General features: G+C 37.4%; 2 protein-coding genes across 4 annotated transcripts; one reads left to right on the forward strand and one right to left on the reverse strand.

The window, feature by feature from the left end:
• Positions 1-126: 126 nt before the first annotated feature.
• Positions 127-7,148, reverse strand: LOC109175193 (putative pentatricopeptide repeat-containing protein At3g15130). The gene is made up of 3 exons (XM_019324447.1): positions 7,113-7,148; positions 2,431-2,732; positions 127-2,335 (listed from the first exon to the last, which is right to left on the reverse strand). Exon 3 carries the CDS (start codon positions 2,242-2,244, stop codon positions 160-162), a length of 2,085 nt encoding a protein of 694 aa, XP_019179992.1. The 5' UTR covers positions 2,245-2,335; positions 2,431-2,732; positions 7,113-7,148; the 3' UTR covers positions 127-159.
• A 7,173-nt stretch (positions 7,149-14,321) lies between these two features.
• LOC109175200 (uncharacterized hydrolase YugF) lies at positions 14,322-18,558 on the forward strand. 3 transcript variants are annotated; one of them, XM_019324456.1, is made up of 9 exons: positions 14,322-14,665; positions 15,344-15,436; positions 15,818-16,026; positions 16,169-16,313; positions 17,253-17,325; positions 17,546-17,692; positions 17,813-17,938; positions 18,244-18,361; positions 18,397-18,558. In XM_019324456.1, the coding sequence occupies exons 1-8, from the start codon at positions 14,349-14,351 to the stop codon at positions 18,316-18,318; spliced, it is 1,185 nt and encodes a 394-aa protein (XP_019180001.1). In that variant the 5' UTR covers positions 14,322-14,348; the 3' UTR covers positions 18,319-18,361; positions 18,397-18,558. The 3 variants fall into 3 exon arrangements, with proteins under 3 accessions (XP_019180001.1, XP_019180002.1, XP_019180000.1); XM_019324457.1 differs by having other exon boundaries at positions 18,244-18,321; positions 18,377-18,558; XM_019324455.1 differs by having other exon boundaries at positions 18,244-18,558.
• The last annotated feature ends 14 nt before the right edge of the window (positions 18,559-18,572 follow it).

Genomic DNA, 18,572 nt, shown 5'->3' on the forward strand with positions numbered 1-18,572 from the left:
ATATGCAATAATACAAAGTTTCACATGATTCCTTGGAATATATCTCAACTATTCAAAAATGTCGATTTTCACCCCTCCCCTCCCTCTGTTTGTTAAATAGGCTGTTAAAAATAAGGTATTATGAAGTTAACAATAAAGCAGGTTTATTAAATTCATTTGTCACCAATAGTCTCTACAAGAGCATGCACCATTCTCAAACTTGTGAAACCTGTTAGCATCTCTTACCAGGAAAACTTTATTCAAAATTTTGGACAAACCCTTGATGAACTCATGGCAATCTCCACAAACTCTCAGGTTCTTGAAAATACGAATGGGTTTTGCCTCGTTTCCACTCTCTTCTTCACTAAGCAACGCCAATCCGATTGCCAGTTTCTCGCTGTGAAACATCAAGCTCTCCTCCCTTGATTCCTCTTCTACATCATGCAACGAAAACCTGATTGCGTGTTCATACCCCAACTCTATTTTCATTTTCCTCTCGATCTCTTTCAAAATCTCGTGGATGGCTTTCGTGTCTGGGTGTCTCTCATCTCTGTTGTAGAAAAAGTGCATCTTTTTCTTCACCTCCACCCAGCTCTGCCCTGCTTCCTTCTTTAAGCCTTTCGTCTTCACCACATTCCTTAGATTTTCACACTCTTTCCAGTGGTTTGTCTCAGCATATAGATTTGACAGCATTACATAATTAACCGGGTTGTCACCATCCAACCTCAATAACATCTCCCCTACTTCCCCTCCCACTTCGACATTCTTATGCGTTCTACATGCACTTAGCAGTGTCTGCCATATCTCTATATTTGGTTCCACTGGCATACTCTCTATAAGATTCTTGGCTTCTGTTAAGCGCCCAGCACGACCCAGGGCATCAACCATGCAACTATAGTGCTCCACCCGAGGTTTTACCCGACGTTCATTGCACAGTTTTGAAAAGTATTTTTGGCTTTCGTCAATTAGTCCTGAATGACTGCAAGCTGTAAGCATGGAAAGGTAGGTAACATCATCTGGCTCGAAATTGTCTGATTCCATTCTCTTGAAGAGTTCCACTGCTTTTCTGCCAAGTCCATACTTGCCATAGCCCGTTATCATCGCTGTCCAAGAGATTACACTCTTTGCCTGCAAATCATCGAAAAGTCTTTCAGCTTCCTCTATAAATCCGCATTTTAAATACATATCAATGGCTGAATTAAGCACTGGTGTGTTTAAACCACATGGCACTTTGATGGAATAAGAGTGTAGCTGCTTCCCCAGCTCAATAAGAGCAAAATCAGCAAAAACACCCATCAAGCTAGAGAGAAGAATCCCATCCATGGGAACTTCACTCTCCCTAAGCTCTCTGAACATGTCTGAGGCCTTCGCTAAATTGCCTTCTTGAGCATAACCTACAATTAGTGTTGTCCAAGAAACAATACTTTTTTGTACTGCTAGATCAAACACCTTCTGTGCTTCAAATAAGCTCCCACATTTGACATACAGTTCGATGAGTGCACCAGAAATAACTCGGTCGCTTGAAATGGGAAATCCCCTCACAATTAGAAAAGCATGAATTTGATTTCCTTCATGGATAGCTCTGAAACCAGTACAAGCTTTGAAGGTGCTGGCAAATGTGAAGTTGTCAGGCGTTTCGCCATGTTCTTGCATTTGTTTGAACAAAATTAAAGATTTATCGCCCATACCTTCTAGTGCATATCCTGCTATCATCACATTCCAAGTTATCTGACCTCTATGAGGCATTGCATAAAAAAGCTTTTCGGCCTCGTCTATTTTCCCACATCTCGCATACATATCAATCAACGAATTCCCAACAACTGGGTACCATTCAAAGCCACTTTTCCCACAAAAACTATGAATCTGCCTTCCTTTTTCCATAGCACCAAGAATCCCGCACGCCTTGATGTTGGTTGAGAAAGTAAATTCATTAGGTTGTGCATCCGAATGAACCATCATCTGAGGTAGAAGTAACAGCGACTCTTTGGCATTACCACCCTGTATATACCCACACATTAAAGCTGTCCATGAAACTACATTTCTTGTAGGCATTTTATCAAACACATTGCGTGCCCACTTCACTCTACTGCATTTGGCATACATATCAATAAGGTCGTTATTTATCATCAAATCAAATCCATAACCCCTTCTCACCGCTGCGCCATGAACTAGCTTTCCATGATGAAACAGCAAATTCTTGGCACATACCCTTAAAGCTTCCGCCAAGCTTTGCCTCTGAAGCATTACAACATCGCACTTCGCCATCCAGAAAGCACAAATTCTGACACTTGTCTATTTAGTTTTAGTGCCCAAACTCGTCCCGAATATGAATATTGCACACTCGAGGATGCCATCCCTAAACATGAGTAGAATACATATCATTATAGTGGAGGAACCAAAATGGAATTAATTCTTATGCAGACTCAAGAAACTCAATGCTTAGTCCAGTACGTTCATCTTTTCAGTTTTCCCAGAGTTGTGCGCCTCGTGCTCGGAATATGGCGGTATGGGTATGCATATTTTAGCGTTGGCAATAGAATAACAGTGCAACGCACGCAGAGAATCCATCAAAGAGACAAAAGGCTGTGTAAGCAAAGCGGTGATTGTTGGAGAAATTAGGAAGCAAAAGAAGGTCTAATAAGGATTGGATTGGGTGAGTGAGTGGAAGAAAGAGTACAGATCCCCATGCTTAGTGATTGCATGTTTCCGGTTGGTTCTTCAACTTCTTTTCACTTCTTCTTCATTGTTCCCACCTCAATCCCGCAATTCCCAAACTCGTGTGGGTCACATTCCTTCTTTTCTCAAATGCGGTTGTCGTATAGACATAGCCGCTTTTGAGAAATGCGGCTATCGTATATCATACGATAGCTATGGTATTTCTTTATCGCCGGCCAGCCGACGATAAGCCGGCGTCAAAAACGCGTTTGGGAAATGCGTTTTTCGAAACGCATCACGCAAATTTGTCCTTGGTGGGCCGAATATTATTCTAATGTTTTGCTACTCAAATGCGCGTGTTAGTATCCAATAGTCTACTCTTACATATTCATACTGTTTTTGAACTTGAGTAGAGTAGACCAATGTGTAATTAAGTAAACATTGTGAAATTTTATCTGTGAGGACGAGTCATAAGAAACTAGGAATTTGAATGTTGTTAGTTGTAGATGTAGATTTAATTATTTAATCGTAATGAAAACACAATATACATTTACGAGTTATATTTCTCCATGTACATCGGATTTGGATATGCACCTTTGTGTATGATATTATGATATTTCAACAGTATTGAGTGTGAGTAAATAATTCACGTAGTACAAAATATTAGAAGTAAATACTTTATTATAATATATTTTTTAATATGATATTGTACCTTACATTTCTGAAATTTACAAAATACACGATACATCATTTTTTAAGGATAAGCTATCAATGAGAAAAAAATATTTGACATTAATAACTAAGGAATTTATACGGTGAACCTCTAGACTTCGAGTTCGAGCTCAGGTATCAGGAAAACCCGATATGGAACAAAAACTCAAGAGTAAAGGTGTACACTGTTAATATATTTGGGCTGACAGTTTGTCCTTTTTCATAGTCTTTCCATTTGCACTTCGATAGGAAAAACAATGAACATGATGGGTGCAACCCAGCCCATAGGTGCAACCCGAGGGACACATCGCCAAGAGTAGTCTGAATCGGCCTCCAACTGTGGTCGTTCCGAGTACACTGCTACTGCACCGGTCTCCAAAACCACCGCTAAATGCCGTGCGTGGAATTTCAGTATTTCTCACTCTTGGATTGAGAAGAGAATCGCGAGAATTAATTGAAAGTTAATATCATTGCAATGAGCACAACATGTGGTGAAAAAAACTTTGAAATTTTAGATAACCTAAAACAACAAATTAAAAACCGAAGTTGCAACAAAGGAATCATAGTGAAAATGTAAAAATTGTAGGAGATGTGAAGAAAGAAAGTTGTAAAGTATTGTGATAAAGGAAGGGATATAATAAGCTCAGTTAGACTCATGTAGGTAAATGGACATATTTATAGTCAAGATTTTATAATTCATTCAAAAAAAATAATTATTAATTATACAAACCATGTGATATCTGATCCAAGTATTTAGAGTATGATACTTTATATATAAAAATTACTTTTATTGTGTAGATTGTTTCAACTACACGTGTTATTTCAATGGCCATTGTGGCCATCCGCGTGCTCTCAGCCCCTGTTTTGGGAGCACGCGGAGGTGACAGACCACATGGGTCAGTCAGCCGAGTCTTGACTTGGTTGACTGACCAGGCCGGTGTCAGCCGAGACAAGAGGTCTCGGCTGACAGCCCACATGGGGCAGTCAGCCGAGACGTCTTGTCTCGGCTGACAGGTCCCGTGTGGACCGGTCCGCGTGCTCACCACAATGGGTGAGCACGTGGCGGTGTCAGCCGAGACAAGAGGTCTCGGCTGACAGCCCACATGGGGCAGTCAGCCGAGACGTCTTGTCTCGGTACACTGCCCAAGAGGGGCAGTGTCGACAGCTAGCATGTGGGCTGTCAGGCGAGACAAGATGTCTCGTCTGACAGCCCACATGTGGGCTTATATGTCAAAATGGAGTTCTCATCCAGAGTGAGTTGCTCAGCACAAATAGTGTTAATAAGGACTTCATGGCTATAAATAAAGAGAACTACTCTTGCATGTAAATGGCTTACTATGAATATAAAATACAAACGTGTATAATGTTAACATTTTTAATGTTCAAAGTTGTAATACACAAATACGGTATTGAAATCCAATGTTGAAATCTACATCATCTCTATGACCTTCATGTTCGGGATGACGACATATCAACACAACCACCTGGTTACCTATAGAAAATAAAATCTCATACATAATATAATTATAATTACAATACAAATAATTTCATATAAAATTAAATCGAAATAATTTATACTTCAATCATTATAAAGATGTGAAATTCATACCTGCCATTTTCCTTAAAGTAATTCCTACAAAAAAAAAAAAAAAAATATACATATCAGGTATAACTATGATAAAAAACGCAATACAAACTATCAAAAAAAACTTTACAGAATAAAAAAAAAAAAGCTAAAATACACTAACCTTTAATTAACTTCGGTTTAAAATTGCAAACTTTTACAGGCCACCTTGTATAAGCCACACTTCTAAAAACTCAACACACTACACGGTTAAAAACCCATGCATGAATCAACCCACATGGGTTGTCATAATGAGATAACATCTCATTATGACACCCACATGGGCTGGGGCTGCCATCGAAATGACAGCCCAAATGGGCTGTCACATACGCGATAGCCCATAGGGCACTGTCAGCCGGGCTGACAACGCACATGGGCTGTCGGCCCTGAGATGACAACCCATGCGTTGTCATCTCATGGCTGACACTCCATGTGATTTTTAATCTATGTACAACTTTAATTTTTTGGATGTATTATACATCTTGGACTATAAATTGTTCCGTTTGCATTCGTGAATTGAAACAAGATATTTAATCATGTTGAATTACATGTTGTATTTTTCTCAATTTCAGAGTAGTAAATTTCTATTTTTTGATTGGAAATTTTTCAAAATTTTTGAAATTTTATCACACTCTGATACAACAGAGGATAATGTTGAATGTCATGTAATTAAATCTCGCGAATGTGTATAAACCCGAGAGATGAGAGTTTCGAGCGATTCGGAAGGGAAAGGTTTCTTCCGCCATTGCTATCCTTCTATTGGTTGGGTTTGAGGTTAGAGCAAGTGCTTGTGATTACAATCACAAATCGATTGCTCTTGTTATGCACGGAATTGTTGAATTTGCGGTGAGTTTCGACCAAATTATCCTAAAATTTTAATACAACCACTTCTTAATTTTTTTCTATAAATCTCACTTTACATTGCTAGGTTGTTGTTACGTTGACAAAATGCACCTCAATCAAAGTTCCAATGACAACGAGGGGTAGTTCTTTTGTCAGAACAACAGCCTGACAGTTCTGCCGACATACTCCTTCAATTCAAAATCCAAAAGGGAGATTATTTATTCGTCAGGGACAGCAGCCTCACAATTCCGCAGACATACTCCTTCAATTCAAAGCCCGAATGAGATATTATTCATTCGTGGCGTCGCCCAGATTTTGTAAGCTGACAAGTAATACACTCCCACATGGGTTTGCCTTTGTGAAATTTGTAACGAATATTTGTTTATTTATGCAAAATATTATTAAATGTGTAATATCAGTTTGTCAAAAGCTATGAAATTTTATATTTCAAACTATGCAAATTGTAATCATGTATTATATGATTTATATATGCCATGTAATCGACAATTTATTTATTAACATTACGCATAAATTTTTAATTAAATACTATATCATGAAACGTGCATATACAAAATTTCATGCTTTGTTTTTTACGACTTTTTAAAAAACCACAAATTAGATGCATATATTATGTTGCAGTTACATACTACAAACGCCCTTAAAATTCTTGTTATGTATTGTGTCCTCGAATTAAATTTCGTAATATGTAGTTTAATACACACATAAATTCCAATCAAAACTCTAGTCTACTCTACTCAAGTTCAAAAAAAGTATGAATATGTAAATGAAGACTTTCGGAGAACTACACACACATTAGAGTCGCAAAATTTGGAAAAATATTATGTGTCCTGGAAAAAAGGGATGTAGCAAAACATTAGAATAATATCCGGCCCGCCAAGGACAAATTTGCGTTTGGGAAATGCGTTTCGCAAAATGCATTTCCCAAACGCGTTTTTTACGTCGGCTTATCGCCGGCTGGCCGGTGATAAAGAAATACCATAGCCGCATTTGGGAAATGCGGCTATCGTATGATATACGAGAGCCGCATTTCTCAAACGCGGCTATGTCTATACGACAACCGCATTTGGGAAATGCGGCTGTCGTATAATATACGACAACCGCATTTCCCAAATGCGGCTGTCCGTAGAGAAGGAATGTGACCCACACGAGTTTGGGAAATGCGGTTTTGACCACAACCGCGTTTCCCAAACTCATTTTTCCTATTCTTGTCAAAAAAAAAAAAAATAGGCTTCCCATTATTGTCCACAACCATTTCCCACTTCCCATTTCAGTCAAAAACCCCAATCTGGGGCGCATTGCTTCTTTTCACTTCTTCTTCATCTACGGAAGGGCCATGTTTGAGGCCCTGTTCTTTTACCGACCAGGGCGCACACATTGTGCGCCCTGGCAAAAAAGACGTCGTTTTGACCATGTCTTTTTTTTAAAAAAAAAATTGTTTTCCGTTTCTACTGTCAAATTCAAAAAAAAAAATTGTTTCGAATGTACATAAACTCATAACAGAATACACATAATCTAACATAATACATAATACACATAAACTCATAACATAATACACATAATCTAACATAATACATAATACACATAAACTCATAACATAATACACATAATCTAACATAATACATGATACACATAAACTCATAAGATAATACACATAAACTCTTAAGAGAATACACATAAACTCATAACAGAATACACATAATCTAACATAATACATAATACACAAACTCATAACAGAATACGCATAAACTCTTAACATAATATACATAAAATCTGAACAATAAAAATGACGTCGTTTTGGTGCATTGTGTGCCCTGGTGCACGGTATAACAATTGCATTTGATTTGACTCAAATTATTTAATTTTTGTAATATTTAAACACGTATTCATTATTGTTTACAAGATAATATCTATTTTATACTTTTTTCAAGGTTAATTTTTTTCGACTTAAAAAATGGAGTTAATACCTCCAATGGTCCTCTGAGTATTAGCCATATATTAGCTATGGTCATCCGCACGAGACGTCCTCCAAATTTTTAAAAAATAACTACCCGTGGTCCTCCGTTAAGTTTGGTGTCAAATGGATGTAAAATGTGAGGACAAACATGTCATTTCACCTATATTTATTGCTTAAACCTTTTGATGAAGCCTCTGGTAGCAAACTGGGTAGGTGATGAAAAATACGACGATGAGCCTCTGTTTCTCTCCAGCTCCAATGCTGAAGATTACGGGTACATCCTAGTCTTCGTCCACGGCGAGAAGGCTTGGAAATCAGAGCTCCAGATTGTGAATGCGCAGACCTTAAAGCTAGAAGCCACCATGGGATGCAGGGCCGCCCCAGGCACATGGGCAGCCTGGGCACCTGCCCAGGGCCGAAGTCTATAGGGGGCCATAGAAAATATAGTAATATATTATATATTATATATATTATAATACTTCTTACTTAATAGTTAATATATATTAAAAAAAAATCTAATAACAGAGAGCAGAAGACCGGAAGACGGAAAGACGGGAATATGAAGAAGAGACGCCTCTCTCTGCCTCGCCGGTCGCACCTACACCACAATCCATTGCAACCCTTCAATTTTTCTCAACGGTAAGAATGAATTGAAGTTATTAAAAGTTCAGAAGTCAAATAATAGTCTTCTACTTTACCTTCACCACTCTTCAGTTCACCGCCCTGCCTCTTTTTCGCCATTCTCCAAGTCACCGTCCTCTACTCCTCTGAATAAAAATTGAGCAGTTAATAGACTCACAAAGAGGAGCTATGAATAAATTTATTAAAATAGTAGGATCATCTAATGAAAATTTAGAGAGACCAAACATAGATAATCTTGAACCATCTAAGGAAAATTTGAGGAATCAAGATCATATTGATGAGGATATTGGTAATTTGAATGGACAAGATAATGTAACAAATAATAGTCCTTTAGGTGAACATGATAACTTATCAAATGAGTATAATGTTGAAAATATATTGGTTGATTGAACAAATTGCTCCTTATTTTGATATTTATGACCCTAGAAATTTGTCTAATCTTGATAACCAATCAAAAGATATTTTGGTTGAAAAGGGGCCTATAAGGGAATTAAATAATGTGTTTCCTTTGGATAAGAGTGAATTCCATTTTTGGTCCTACTGTTATTGGGGTCTTTCCAATTTTAGTCCATCATAATTTTTTTTGCCACATTGCACCCACTGTTAATAAAATCGTTCCAATTTTAGTCCACGTTAAACTTTCTGTCAATTGACTGTGTAATTCAGGGGTACTTTCGTCTTTTTATGTTTCTCTTCTCCATTACCCTTTCTATGTAGAACATGCGATCCTCGATGGTGTCGACGTGCTCTCCATGTCTCTCGGCGGCAGCTCCGTTCCCTACTACAGTGACACAATCACATCGGAGCGTTTTCCGCTATGGAGAGAGGAATTTTCGTTTCATGTTCCGCCAGGAATAACGACCCAATTAGGTATTCTGTCGCTAATGTCGCTCCCTGGATCATGACCGTCGCGCCGGAACAATCGATCGCAACTTTCCGGCATACGCAACATTAGGCAACAGAAAACGATTCACCGGAGTGTCGTTGTACAGTGGGAAAGGATTGGGGAAACTTCGAACGGATCCATCCTCCTCGAAGTGACAGAAGAGAATGGAATCGTCGTCTCCGGCGGCAGCTTTGGCTGACGAAGGAGTAAGAAGCCATGAAATTGGATAGGTTGGAGAGGCGATTGTCGAAGCTGAAGAAGATGAGAAGCATGTCATCACTGTTGACGTTTGCGGAGGTGTGAAGGCTTTTCACGATCTGCTGCGCATTTTATACAAATTACAGAGTAATAGTTAATGAAAAAAGAGCAAACAAGGTCAGAATTATTCTAATTTCTTTTACAATTTTACCTGCAGATTCAACCACTGCTATAAATTGTAGCAAGATTTAATTCAAGATTTGAAATTTTTTTTGCCTATTCAATCACTGCTGGTAGTTTTTCAAGAGGTCCAAATCTTAAATCCAAATTTCATTCGCAATATTTCTTGTGTGCTAGAGGATTTGTAGGGCGTAGGATTACAAAACACCAACGCAGGCGAAGATGTTGAGGTTGGTGCTACCAAGTTCATCGTGGAAAAGCTTAAAGGTGAAGAACATACCATGGAAAGACAAAAATGCCCCTGAATTTGACAGTCAACACACAGCAAAACTAACGGAGGACTAAAAGTGGAACTCGTTTAATAATAGTGGATGCAATGTGGCAAAAAAAATTATGGTGGACTAAAATTGGAAAGACCCCTATAACAGTAGGACCAAAAATGGAATTCACTCTTTGGATAATAACTCTAGGCATTTTTCATATGCTCATTATACTAGGAAGTTGAGTAATGGAGAAACTAGTGATCGAAAATGGTTAGTTTACTCAAAACATGTGGATAAAGTATATTGTTTTTGTTGTAAGTTGTTCAAATCTAATAACAATACAAGTCCTTTAGCGAATGATGGATTTAGAGATTGGAAGCATCTTAGTGAGAGACTCAAACAAGATGAGAATAGTATTGAACATATGACTAATATGACAAATTGGAATGAATTAAAAATAAGATTGAATAATAATCAAACTATTGATAAAAATTTACAATATGAAATTTCAAAAGAAAAAGAACATTGGAGACAAGTTTTACTACGCATAGTTTCTGCTATAAAATGTCTTGCAAAACATAATTTGGCTTTTCGAGGATCCAATGAAAAAATTTATTGTGATAATAATGGTAATTTTTTGGGATTGATTGAGATGATTGCAGAATTTGATTTAATAATGCAACATCATATTAGACGTATTAACAACCATGAAATTCATCATCATTATCTTGGTCATAAAATTCAAAATGAGTTAATTTCTATTTTGGCCCAAAGTGTTAAAAGTTCCATCATAAATATTATTAAAGAGGTTAAATATTTTTCTATAATTCTTGATTGTACCCCTGATGTGAGACATCAAGAACAAATGAGTTTAGTAGTACGGTGTGTTAATATGTCTAGTAATAAAATAAAAATAGAAGAATACTTTTTAGAGTTTTTGAAAGTGGACGATACATCTGGTTTAGGATTTTTTAATGAATTGTTAGATGCAATTAAAGCTTTAGGTCTTAAAATTGATGATGTGAGAGGTCAAGGTTACGATAATGGTTCGAATATGAAAGGAAAACACCAAGGTGTTCAAAAACGATTACTTGGAATAAATCCGAGAGCATTGTATATGTCATGTGCTTGTCATAGTCTTAATCTTACTGTTAGTGATATGACACATTCTTGTATTAAAGCAGTTTCATTTTTTGGTGCTATGCAACGTATATATGTTTTATTTTCAAGTTCAACAAAAAGGTGGAAAATTTTACTTGATAATGTTCCAAACTTGACTGTGAAATATTTATCAAATACTCGATGGGAGAGTAGAATAAAAAGTGCCAAAGCTATTAGATTTCAAGCTCCCCAAATAAGGTTAGCTTTGTTAGAATTATCTAAAATTTGTGATGATGACCAATCAAAAAGTGAAGCTGATAGCTTGGTTAATGTACTCCAAAGTTTTGAATTTTTACTTGGAATTGTTATTTGGTATGATATTTTATTTGCTATTAATATGGTAAGCAAAAAGTTGCAATCAAAATCTATGTGCATTGAAACTACAATGACCCAATTAGAAGGTGTAATGAATTTTTTTGAGAAATATAGAAATGAAGGGTTTGCTACTAGTATGAATATTGCCAAAAACATTGCATGTGATATGGACATAGAGCCTACATTTCCAATTGGACGACGTATTATTAGGAAAAAGCAATTTGATGAAAATGATAATGAAGAGGAAATTCAATCACCTGAGGAGTCTTTTAGAGTCAATTATTTTTTAACTGTTGTGGATGTGGCAATTACTTCATTGAATAATAGATTTGAACAACTAAAGATATTTGAAAATACTTTTGGATTTTTATATAATTCAAAAATATTGAAGTCATTGGATAATAATAAACTAAGAGAATGTTGCAATAATTTTGCAATTACTTTTTCTCATAATAATATGTCTGATGTTGATTTTGATGATCTTTTCTCTGAATTAAAAGTGTTACAGATGACTTTGTCAAACACATTGATGTCAGCGATTGAGATTCTTGAGTTTGTCAAAGTTGCGGATTGTTACCCAATGGTTTCTATTGCTTATCGAATATTATTGACAATACCCATGACTGTAGCATCAGCGGAGAGAAGTTTTTCAAAATTGAAGTTATTGAAAACCTACTTGAGATCTTCAATGTCACAAGAAAGATTGAATGGTTTGGCGATTTTGTGTATTGAGAAAGATATGTTAGAAAATATTAATCTTGATGCAATTATCGATGATTTTGCATCGAGTAAATCACGTAAAAAAATTTTGTCATGATTATTTTTGTATTTAAAAAATTGTTGAAAATTCTCTAATCTTATTTCTTGTTATTTGATATTCTAATTGTTTTAGTATTATTAAATTTAAATTTAAATTTTTTTATATAGGGGCCCTTTTTTAAAATTTCGCCCCAGGCCTATAAAATGTTTGGACCGGCCCTGATGGGATGGTTGCTAATAGATCGCCCTCCACCACTGCTTCTATTAATTTTCGCTGGTTGTAGCAAGCCACTGCGAAAGGAAACAAGTCGCTGCTACTGCTTGCTGGAGGAGATAAGGTCGTTGGTAGGAACCGCTTCGTCGGAGAATATCTTGCCGTCGACCAAGCTCACAACCGCCGTTGCTAGAGTTAGAGACCAACGTCGTTGCTGCTCTGTTTCGCCGGTGAAAACAGATATCGTCGCTGCTTCATCGGACTCTCATCGAAATTGCCGATGGCGAGAGAAGGGAGGCCAGAAACAGGGTCGCCAGTGCTGCCGGAAGACCGCTACACGTCCCGTCGTCACCGAAGCCTTGCAGCACCATGCACCACTGCCTCACACCGGTACCCTTTACCAGAAGAGGAAACCCACACCAGAAGAGCTCGCCGGCCTACATTGCTTCACTGAAATAGGGAATGTCACCGGAGACTGCTCAGCCCTGCTGTGCGAGTTGGAAGAGAGCTGAAGAGAAACGAAGGTCCGAGAGTCGTAACGCTGCTACGCCGCAAGACCAAACCACCACCGCCGCTGTTGCTTCTTGTCTTCAATGTCGGCCAAGAGGGAGGGAAAATCTGAGGGCATGAGGAATGAAGAAGAAGGTTACGAAGGAGATATAGGAGAAATGATAGGTTTGCCCTCACACTTAACGGCCATTTGACATCAAACATAACGGGAGGATTACGGGTGGTTATTTTTAGAGTAAATACCCAAAATGGTCCCTCGACTATAGCTAAATTCACAAATTGGTCCTCGACTTTTAATTTCAACCAATTAAGTCCTTAACTTTGCAATTTTAACACAATTTGGTCCTTTGTCTGTTTGACCGTTTGTTGACTGCGCTTTTTTAGGATATATATATGTAATTTCATGGTCCATCGTCGGTTTTTTAGGTTCCGGTTGCATTTCTAGACCGCACTATTACATTTGAATCCACTGCCCGCGTTGCACCCCATGCCGGAGAGATTATAGCTTTTGATAGATAGATCGCCGAAGTCCCTAGAGTGGCTCTTCGAGAAAGCCGTGACTCCAAGCGATGTAGGCAAGCTGAACCGGCTTGAGATCCCCAAGCAACAAGCGGAGAAGCACTTCCCCCCTCCGAAACGGCGTTGTCACCTCTAAGAGCGTTCTCTAAGCTGAACCGGCTCGTGATCCCCAAGCAGCAAGCGGAGAAGCACTTCCCCCTCTGAAACAACGATGTCACCTCCAAGAGCGTTCTCTTGAGCTTTGCACGTGAAACTACATATATATCCTCAAAGATCGCGGTCAACAAACGGTCAAATAGATGGAGGACCAAATCGTGTCAAAATTACAAAGTTAAGGACTTAATTGGTTGAAATTGAAAGTCGAGGACCAATTTGTGAATTTAGCTATAGTCGAGGGACCATTTTGGGTATTTACTCTTATTTTTAAAAACTCGGAGGACGTTTCGTGGTCGTTTAAAAGTCGGATGACCACAGCTGGTATATGGCTAATACTCGAAGGACCATTGAATGTATTAATTACAAAAATGTTATCACACTACATAACATAGGGTGTGTTTAGTTGAATCGGAATTGAGATGAGATCAAATATTTGGTAATGGTAATAGGTTGAGAAAGTAGTTATGAATAGATAATACATTATAATAAAGTTAATAGTATTAAAAAAAAAAATGGTAATAGTAATAGGTTTTGGTCATAATATGTAATCACATGAACCAAAAGAGGTTGATTACTTGATTTAAAAACTTACTTTTTAAATAGAAATTTTTGGGGACTTGGCCGCTCTTAGGTGGCTCCATACAAACCTCAAAATTATGACTCCCCCTGTCCCCCACCCCACCCCTATATATATTAATTATGAACACAACATTTCAGAGTTGTCTTGTGGCTCTGGAAATCTCAATCTGAATCTGTGCATGGTGGGTGTGGCTATGACGAGCACAAGTGGAACCTCAACGTTAGCTTCATCGTCCACATTGGATTTCCCGGTCTCTTTTTCATCATCTTCTCCCAAACAAACCAAGAAAATCCTTCCAACTTCAATCTCTTTCCCCGCAAGAACTCATCAAAATTTCCCCAGACAGTTCTTCATTTCCCTTGGAACTTCACACCATAACAAGTTCCCCAAGCCAAATGGGTCAAATTTTAGTGTATTATTCAGTTCACTCAAACAGGGCCCTTCCGTAGATGATGCCTCAAAAACCAATGCGCCCCAGATTGAGGTCAAAACCAGGTAAAAAAATTTCTTGCTTCACTCATTCCTAATTTTTGCTACTCTTATTTCAGCACAAATTATATGGTAAAAAAGCTCAAATCTTTTTGCTGATTATGATGTTGATTGAAGAGCACATTTTTGTCATCCTCAGTTTTTAATCTTGCACTATATATAAATGGGTGTGCCATTTTCATAGATTCTTGGTTCTTATAGTTGCAAATTGTTATTTTAATTTTGATCATGATCTTTTTTTTTTAATGGTTGAGATTATGTTGACAAACTGGCTAATGAAAAACTATATAAGGAAGAGAGACGGGGAAAAGTAGTAAATAATCAAGAGAAGAAACCTATGATGTAAAGACAGAGAGCTATAAAGAAGATTTAGAAAAAAAAAAATGAGAATGAAAAACAAGAGAAGAGAGGAAGAAGAAGAAGAATCAAAGAATGAAAATCAGAGAGGAAGAAATGGTGAGAAACATTAGAGCTTGTTGCATATGACCTCCTTACTTTAACAAGCTCAAAGAAAGGCTAATGGAATTCCTTTGCAAATCATCATTTCAACAATATAGATTAGGATCAAGATCTTTGTAGAGAACGCTAAATAGTTCCTTGCTTTGCTATGCTTCCTGAAATCCTGAATATTTCTATCATTGTCTGATTATCAGCAATTTAAAGCATATCTACACTGTTTTGCAGTAAGTGGCAGTGGAGAGGTTACTCGATCTACTATCAATATTCTGGGAACACTGGTCCTGCACTCGTTTTAATTCATGGTTTTGGAGCAAACAGGTCAACATTGCTTCTAGTCCACTATTTGATATAGGTATTAATTGCAGAACTAATTTACTGGCAAAGTGTTTCCATTTCTTTCTCCGTTAATGCAATCTTTTTCAAAAAATTTATTCATATAGTTTCTTAATCTATTGGATTCTAATATTTGCTATGATAGTTGGCTTTTAACTTCCTTTATGTCATTGGTAAAATTAAAGTATTTGCTTCCTTTTTGAAGATCTGTATGTAAAGGCAAAGGATAATAAATTTACTTCATTGCTTCTGGAGAGTTTTTCCTGTGTTTATTTGTTTCTTTCCTAAAACCTTGTAAATGAAATATATTATCTAATTATCTTGTCACCGTACTATCTTCTTGACTTGTTATCATGTATTAATCAGTGACCATTGGAGGAAAAACATTCCAGTTCTAGCACAATCACACCGGGTGTTCTCGATTGATCTTATTGGTTATGGTTACTCAGACAAGCCAAACCCTCGGGAACTTGTAGATCCATTCTACACCTTTGAGACATGGGCTAGCCAGCTCAATGACTTTTGCAATGATGTTGTGAGAGACAAAGCCTTCTTTATCTGCAATTCCATTGGAGGTATCGTATCCTCCCTTGGTATTCATTAGTTGTGTAACTTTTAACTTTTAACATTTTTTTTTGTATACAACTTATACTTGTCAAAAAACGCTTGTTGTATATCTAATATGATATTTGCTATGGACCTATGGTTTTTATATAGGAGTAGTTGGTCTTCAGGCTGCAATCATGGAGCCTCGGTTCTGTAAGGGCATTGTTCTTTTAAATATCTCTCTTCGCATGCTGCATATAACGAAGCAACCTTGGTATGGAAGGCCTTTCATTAGATCATTTCAGAACTTGCTGAGGTAATTTTTATTTCACTTTACACCTCTTTTTCATCGTTGGCGGCTTAAGTGCGGTGAAGCCGTGAAGGTGAATGAATAGATTAAATATAGCCAAAATCCTCATGAAACTAAGACCGAACACGATAATAAACAAAGATGTAAATATGCTATTACCTTCTCAAGGCGCTTTGACTTTAGTAGGTTGTTATGTTAGATTTCAATAATATGCTTTAGGTGCTTTCATTTAAGCATTGCTTTACACATGATAGATTCATTCATTGTAGTTAAGCATTGTAGAAGGACATTTTAGGCTTTATATATATATATATATATATATATATATATATATATATATATATATATATATATATATATATATATATATATATATATATATATATATATATAAAATCTACATTTGATTTCCATTGAAGTTCTAAGTGCACAATTCTGGAATGATTTTCCCTGTAAAACATTTTTCTGTAGCTTTTTAATATGTATATAGATATAGATTTCTCAGGTGAAAACTAACCTTAACCTACGAACTGTGAACTTGTGAAGGATTGTACTGTAACTACTACATGATTGCATTGCTACGGCTCCCAAACATGCCTGAAGGACCTTGCGGTGCAATCGCATCTGGGTGCGGTGCAATCATGTAGTAAGTACAGTGCAATCCTTCACAAGTTCGCAAGTTAAGGTTAGTTCTCACCTGATTATATATATATATATATATATATATATATATATATATATATCGGCTCTTGTGCAATTACACAGTTGCACAGTTGGGAAGATCTAGACCATTGATCTCTAGCTTTTAGTGGATCTGATCTGTCCACACAGACTCATGGGAAGGGGTGGACTTACTTGAACAATGGCCTATATATATTGTTTGTTGAATATGAAGTGAGCAAGGCATTTCTTTTTCCTTGAATCTTACCATATGCTTTCTCTCAGGAATACAGAAATTGGAAAGTTGTTCTTTAAAGCTGTTGCCACGCCCAAATCAGTGAGGAGCATTCTTTGTCAGGTTGGCAATTATGAGACTGTTGGACATTTATTTGTTTTGGCTGTTAAAATATAAAAAACCTTCAACGCTAGCATTTAGTAGTCGAGTTTGAGGTTATTTAAAGCTATAGTGAAAACCCATTTCCGTTTTCCTCTTCATTATAATCAGTTGTATGCACCGAAACACACTTGATTATGATTTGGTAGGGGCATTATTAAGTTGGCAATGAATTGTATTGCAGTGCTACCATGACACGTCCCAGGTGACAGATGAATTAGTAGAAGCTATTCTTCGTCCAGGACTTGAACCTGGTGCTGTAGATGTTTTTCTTGAGTTTATTTGCTACTCCGGAGGGCCTCTTCCCGAAGAACTACTGCCCCGAGTGAAGGTTAATATTAATTTGGTTCCCTCGTAGTTTCACTTTCCATACCACACATGTTGGTCTGTTTATTTATCCAAAAGAGAGATATGCATGCTCCTGTATTGACCTTACTACTACTTCTTACAGTGCCCTGTTTTAGTGGCTTGGGGTGACAAGGATCCATGGGAGCCCCTAGAGCTTGGAAGGGCATATGGCAAATTTAACACAGTTGAAGATTTCATTGTCCTCCCCAACGTTGGCCACTGTCCTCAGGTCTTCCCTATCTCTCTCTCTCTCTCTCTTGTGCACAGACACACACAAGTTACTCTATTTTTTGGGGTGACGAGGGAAACCCGCAGCCACTAACCCGTGGGTGTGCACACTTTGTGACCCGAGCCGGCAAAAGACACAAGAAAGTAAATCAGCCTAGGTTGCCATAGTTGACCGGCAAACCATGAGGGCTGGGATTCCAACTTGTGACCTTGTGGTTACAAGTTTGTATCCTTAGTCGTCTTCGCTGGGGTTATCCCCCAACTTACTCTATCTGTTGATGGATACAATGGTTTCTGCTCATGTAGGATGAGGCACCCCATCTTGTAAACCCGCTTGTTGAGTCTTTTGTGTCTCGCCATGCTGCAAGTGTTGAAGAATGAAGATCAGAGGGAAAAACTTGTTGATTTATGGCCAAGTCAGTATGCTATACCTTCTGCCTCAAAAGGGGTACAAACCAGGCTAATGTTTATACATTAAAAGATATTTGGAAGTGGTTTAAGGTGAACAATGGAATATCATGATCTTGGTTTATTATGATTTCGTAATAGGTATGTTAGGATATAACAAGGATGATCTTCATGCTCTTCAAATAATATAAATATCCAAAAAATTCCTTTCAAGGGTCACAACACAA

The sequence above is a fragment of the Ipomoea nil genome, unplaced genomic scaffold, assembly GCF_001879475.1.
Source record: "Ipomoea nil cultivar Tokyo-kokei standard unplaced genomic scaffold, Asagao_1.1 scaffold0684, whole genome shotgun sequence".
NCBI classification, from domain to species: Eukaryota; Viridiplantae; Streptophyta; class Magnoliopsida; order Solanales; family Convolvulaceae; genus Ipomoea; species Ipomoea nil.

What these genes read in the sequence shown, in the direction of transcription:
- LOC109175193 (XM_019324447.1), bottom strand. Translation starts at nt 2,244, where the DNA reads ATGGCGAAGTGCGATGTTGTAATGCTTCAGAGGCAAAGCTTGGCGGAA.
- LOC109175200 (XM_019324455.1), top strand. Translation starts at nt 14,349, where the DNA reads ATGGTGGGTGTGGCTATGACGAGCACAAGTGGAACCTCAACGTTAGCT. An exon ending in TCATTTCAGAACTTGCTGAG is followed by an intron (nt 16,314 to 17,252) that starts GTAATTTTTATT and finishes GCTTTCTCTCAG; the next exon opens with GAATACAGAAATTGGAAAGT. An exon ending in ACGTTGGCCACTGTCCTCAG is followed by an intron (nt 17,939 to 18,243) that starts GTCTTCCCTATC and finishes CTGCTCATGTAG; the next exon opens with GATGAGGCACCCCATCTTGT.